This window comes from Tribolium madens, unplaced genomic scaffold (assembly GCF_015345945.1).
Source record: "Tribolium madens isolate multiple individuals breed KSU strain unplaced genomic scaffold, Tmad_KSU_1.1 Scaffold_91;HRSCAF=231;Tcas5.2_LG7, whole genome shotgun sequence".
NCBI lineage: Eukaryota > Metazoa > Arthropoda > Insecta > Coleoptera > Tenebrionidae > Tribolium > Tribolium madens.
Genome location: NW_025401063.1, coordinates 1,121,270 through 1,124,042, shown reverse-complemented (window position 1 = coordinate 1,124,042; position 2,773 = coordinate 1,121,270). Strand labels below are relative to the sequence as shown.

The following is a 2,773-nucleotide window of genomic DNA, read 5'->3' as shown; positions in this document are numbered from 1 at the left end:
TTTATTTTTATTTTTAATAGTTTTTTTTTAATTTATTGATTCAAAAATCAACATCGATTGTAAACCACCAGAAATCTAGTTATGTGAATTTGGCCAAATTTAAAAATGCCGCCAAAAATTTTAACTTTTGATTGGCTATTGCTGAACTGTTTGTCTGTCATTGGTCACTTATTGGCAGCAATTAAAAATTTATTTCAACTCGAAACAATATTTTTCGAATTTTGTCAATTCTGTTTCCAAAATTAATAATGTATTTAATTAATTTAATTTATTACAATTTTTTTTACTTATTTATTTTTGAAAAAAGTTTTTTTTGAACAAACCATCAGAAACTGGAACATGAAAAAATAAATAAAACACGTGATAAAAAAATTTATTTCTTCATTTCATTATGTACAGCCCTCAAAAGTCCATTTTTCTCGCCACAAAACTCGTGCATATCATCGGTTTCAATCGACCACACGAAAACCCCAGCCAAATTCTTCTCTTTCGCATACTGGACCTAAATAAAAAAAAATAAAAAAAATAAAAAAAAAACAAAAAATTAAAAATTATAAGACATGAAACCAAACTTAATATTTTGCCAAAAAATTCAAAAATTTTCCAAAAAACATAAAATTCTGCAAAAAACTTAAAATTTTGGAAAAAATTAAAAAAAAAACAAAAAACAAAAATTTTTAAAAAGGACAAAACCAAACTTAAAATTTTGCCAAAAAACTCAAAATTTTGCAAAAAACCGAAAATTCTGCAAAAAACTCAAAATTTTGCAAAAAAAAACTCAAAATACCTTATATTTAATCGACTCTTCGTTATCATAACCGACCCAAAACTCCCCATCGTACAAATAGGGCACTTTCATATCATCCAAAAACACCACAGTCCCGCTTTTGTGAAACTCGCAAATCTCATTGTAGCCCAAAGTCCCCAAATTGTCGGTGTACGGTCCTGGATTCCCCGGCGCACTTGATGGCGAATTCAACCCATGGTCGTCTGGGTTGGTCAAAATGTACGAATGCCCGTAGAAGGCAATCCCAAGGACAACCTTCCCTGGGTCAGCCCCACCATTGACCCATTGGGTGATAGCCCCATCGGTGTTGCGATTCTCACGCATCCAATCGCTCTCATTCGCCTCACCGAAAAGGGGGGAGTTCTCGGCAGTGTAGCCAACCCACATGGCGTGAAAATCATAAGTCATGATATTAATCAAGTCCAAAACCCTTAAAAAAAAATATATTTTTTATATAGGGTGTCAAAAAAAATTGTGAAAAATTTAAGGAGGTGATAGTATAGACCAAAATAAACAAAAAATTCTTAATAAACATAGGTCCGCAAAGTAATGGTTTCAAAGATATATGAAAATTTTAGTATATATGTTTCAAAAAATTACCAATATCTCCGAAACCGTTACTTTGGGGACCCATATTCATTAGGACTTTTTTGTTTGTTTTGGTCTAAACTATCACCTCCCGATATTTTACATTTTTTGAACACCCTGTATACTTGCTTGGACATTGTTGGTATGTCATACCCGCCAACTTCGGACGGGATTGAATTGACAGCAGCCGTTAAAAGGTAGCCCCCAGGTTTGAAAGCCTCACTCAAACTAGTCAAAAGCGAATTGAAGGCTTCTTTCCCATATGGGTACTCCCAATCGACATCCAACCCATCAAAATTATAAGTTTGGAAGAATTCAATCGCACTTTGGGCCATTTTTTGTTGTTTTTGGACATCTTGTGAGATGGAAATGAAGGCATCGGTCCCCGCAGCAGCCCCCCCAAGACTTAGTAACACTTTTAAACCAGGATTGGTTTTTTTCAAGTCGCTGACACGCTTATAGCCCCCTTGTTTGACATCATTTTCCTCATCTTCCACTTTGATACTACCATCTGGGTTCAACCCAGCGAAAGCGTAGTTGATATGGGTGCAAAGGGTGGGGTTGATGTCCTCGGGGAGGAATTTACCATTACCCTCGCGGGTCACCGCCCAACTAGCATAGTAACAAATTATTTTGTCTGGAAAATTATTATTATTATTATTATTTTTTTTTTTTTTTTTTGGTGTAAAATACCTGTGGCTGTGTAAACCTGGCCGAAAATCGCACACAGCCCGATTATTATCACAATTCGCCCCATTTTGAGTGGACTTACGTGAGTGAGGATGCGTTTAAATGGAATTTTTGAGTATTTTGAGTGTGAGAGATAAAAGTTTGAGGTACTCAAATCTGGCGAACTTGGAGGACCGTTCCAGGAATTGACACAATTTTATCTCTTATCTTTTGTTCTAAAATTTATTTTCTAAAATTAGGCCAATAGTTAATTAATGTTAATTGAGGGAAATTTTTCTTAATTAAGTGTTCTCGACTTAAGTAGGCTAACAAACACTTCAATTAGTAGTACCAACGTTAAAATACAAAACTCTTCAAATTATCTCCGAGATAATTATCGATTTTTACTATAAAACAAACAGTTATTTTAAACAATGTCAAGATTTTAGTTTTTAGTAAACAAGAATTATGTTTGCGAAATATTTGGTATTTTTGGCATTTATTTGCCTCTACGTCCAACACAGCCAAAGCGCCACAGGTAATTTTTATTAATTTAGTTTAATTAGAATTAATTTTGATTTTTACAATTAATTAATTTGTAGAACAAGTTAGACTTAATTTTTGTATAAAAAACTAAATTTTAATTCAATTTGGAAATATAATTTATTAATTAAATTCAGATAAATTTAGTTAATTTAAGACATGTTTTTTAATTAAACATATTTATTT

The 2,773-nt window shown here is 32.7% G+C and overlaps 2 protein-coding genes across 2 annotated transcripts in view; one reads left to right on the top strand and one right to left on the bottom strand.

Moving 5' to 3' along the window:
• Nucleotides 1-359: 359 nt before the first annotated feature.
• Nucleotides 360-2,166, bottom strand: LOC123011991 (acidic mammalian chitinase-like). The gene is made up of 4 exons (XM_044409730.1): nucleotides 2,069-2,166; nucleotides 1,505-2,012; nucleotides 788-1,217; nucleotides 360-502 (listed from the first exon to the last, which is right to left on the bottom strand). Exons 1-4 carry the CDS (start codon nucleotides 2,130-2,132, stop codon nucleotides 374-376), a joined length of 1,131 nt encoding a protein of 376 aa, XP_044265665.1. The 5' UTR covers nucleotides 2,133-2,166; the 3' UTR covers nucleotides 360-373.
• Nucleotides 2,167-2,512: 346 nt separating this feature from the next.
• The window catches only part of LOC123011705 (acidic mammalian chitinase-like), a 4,902-nt gene continuing 4,641 nt past the window's right edge, over nucleotides 2,513-2,773 (top strand). Inside the window, exon 1 of the mRNA XM_044409290.1 lies at nucleotides 2,513-2,530. Within this exon, the coding sequence (XP_044265225.1) occupies nucleotides 2,513-2,530 (18 nt within the window). The remainder of the gene's footprint in view (nucleotides 2,531-2,773) is intronic.

Excerpts from the sequence above, each read along its gene's own strand:
- LOC123011991 (XM_044409730.1), bottom strand. The coding sequence starts at position 2,132 with ATGGGGCGAATTGTGATAATAATCGGGCTGTGTGCGATTTTCGGCCAG. Across the intron at positions 1,218-1,504 it reads GACATACCAACAATGTCCAA|GGTTTTGGACTTGATTAATA; the intron begins GCAAGTATACAG and ends TTTTTTTTTAAG. Across the intron at positions 503-787 it reads AAGAGTCGATTAAATATAAG|GTCCAGTATGCGAAAGAGAA; the intron begins GTATTTTGAGTT and ends TTTTTTATTTAG.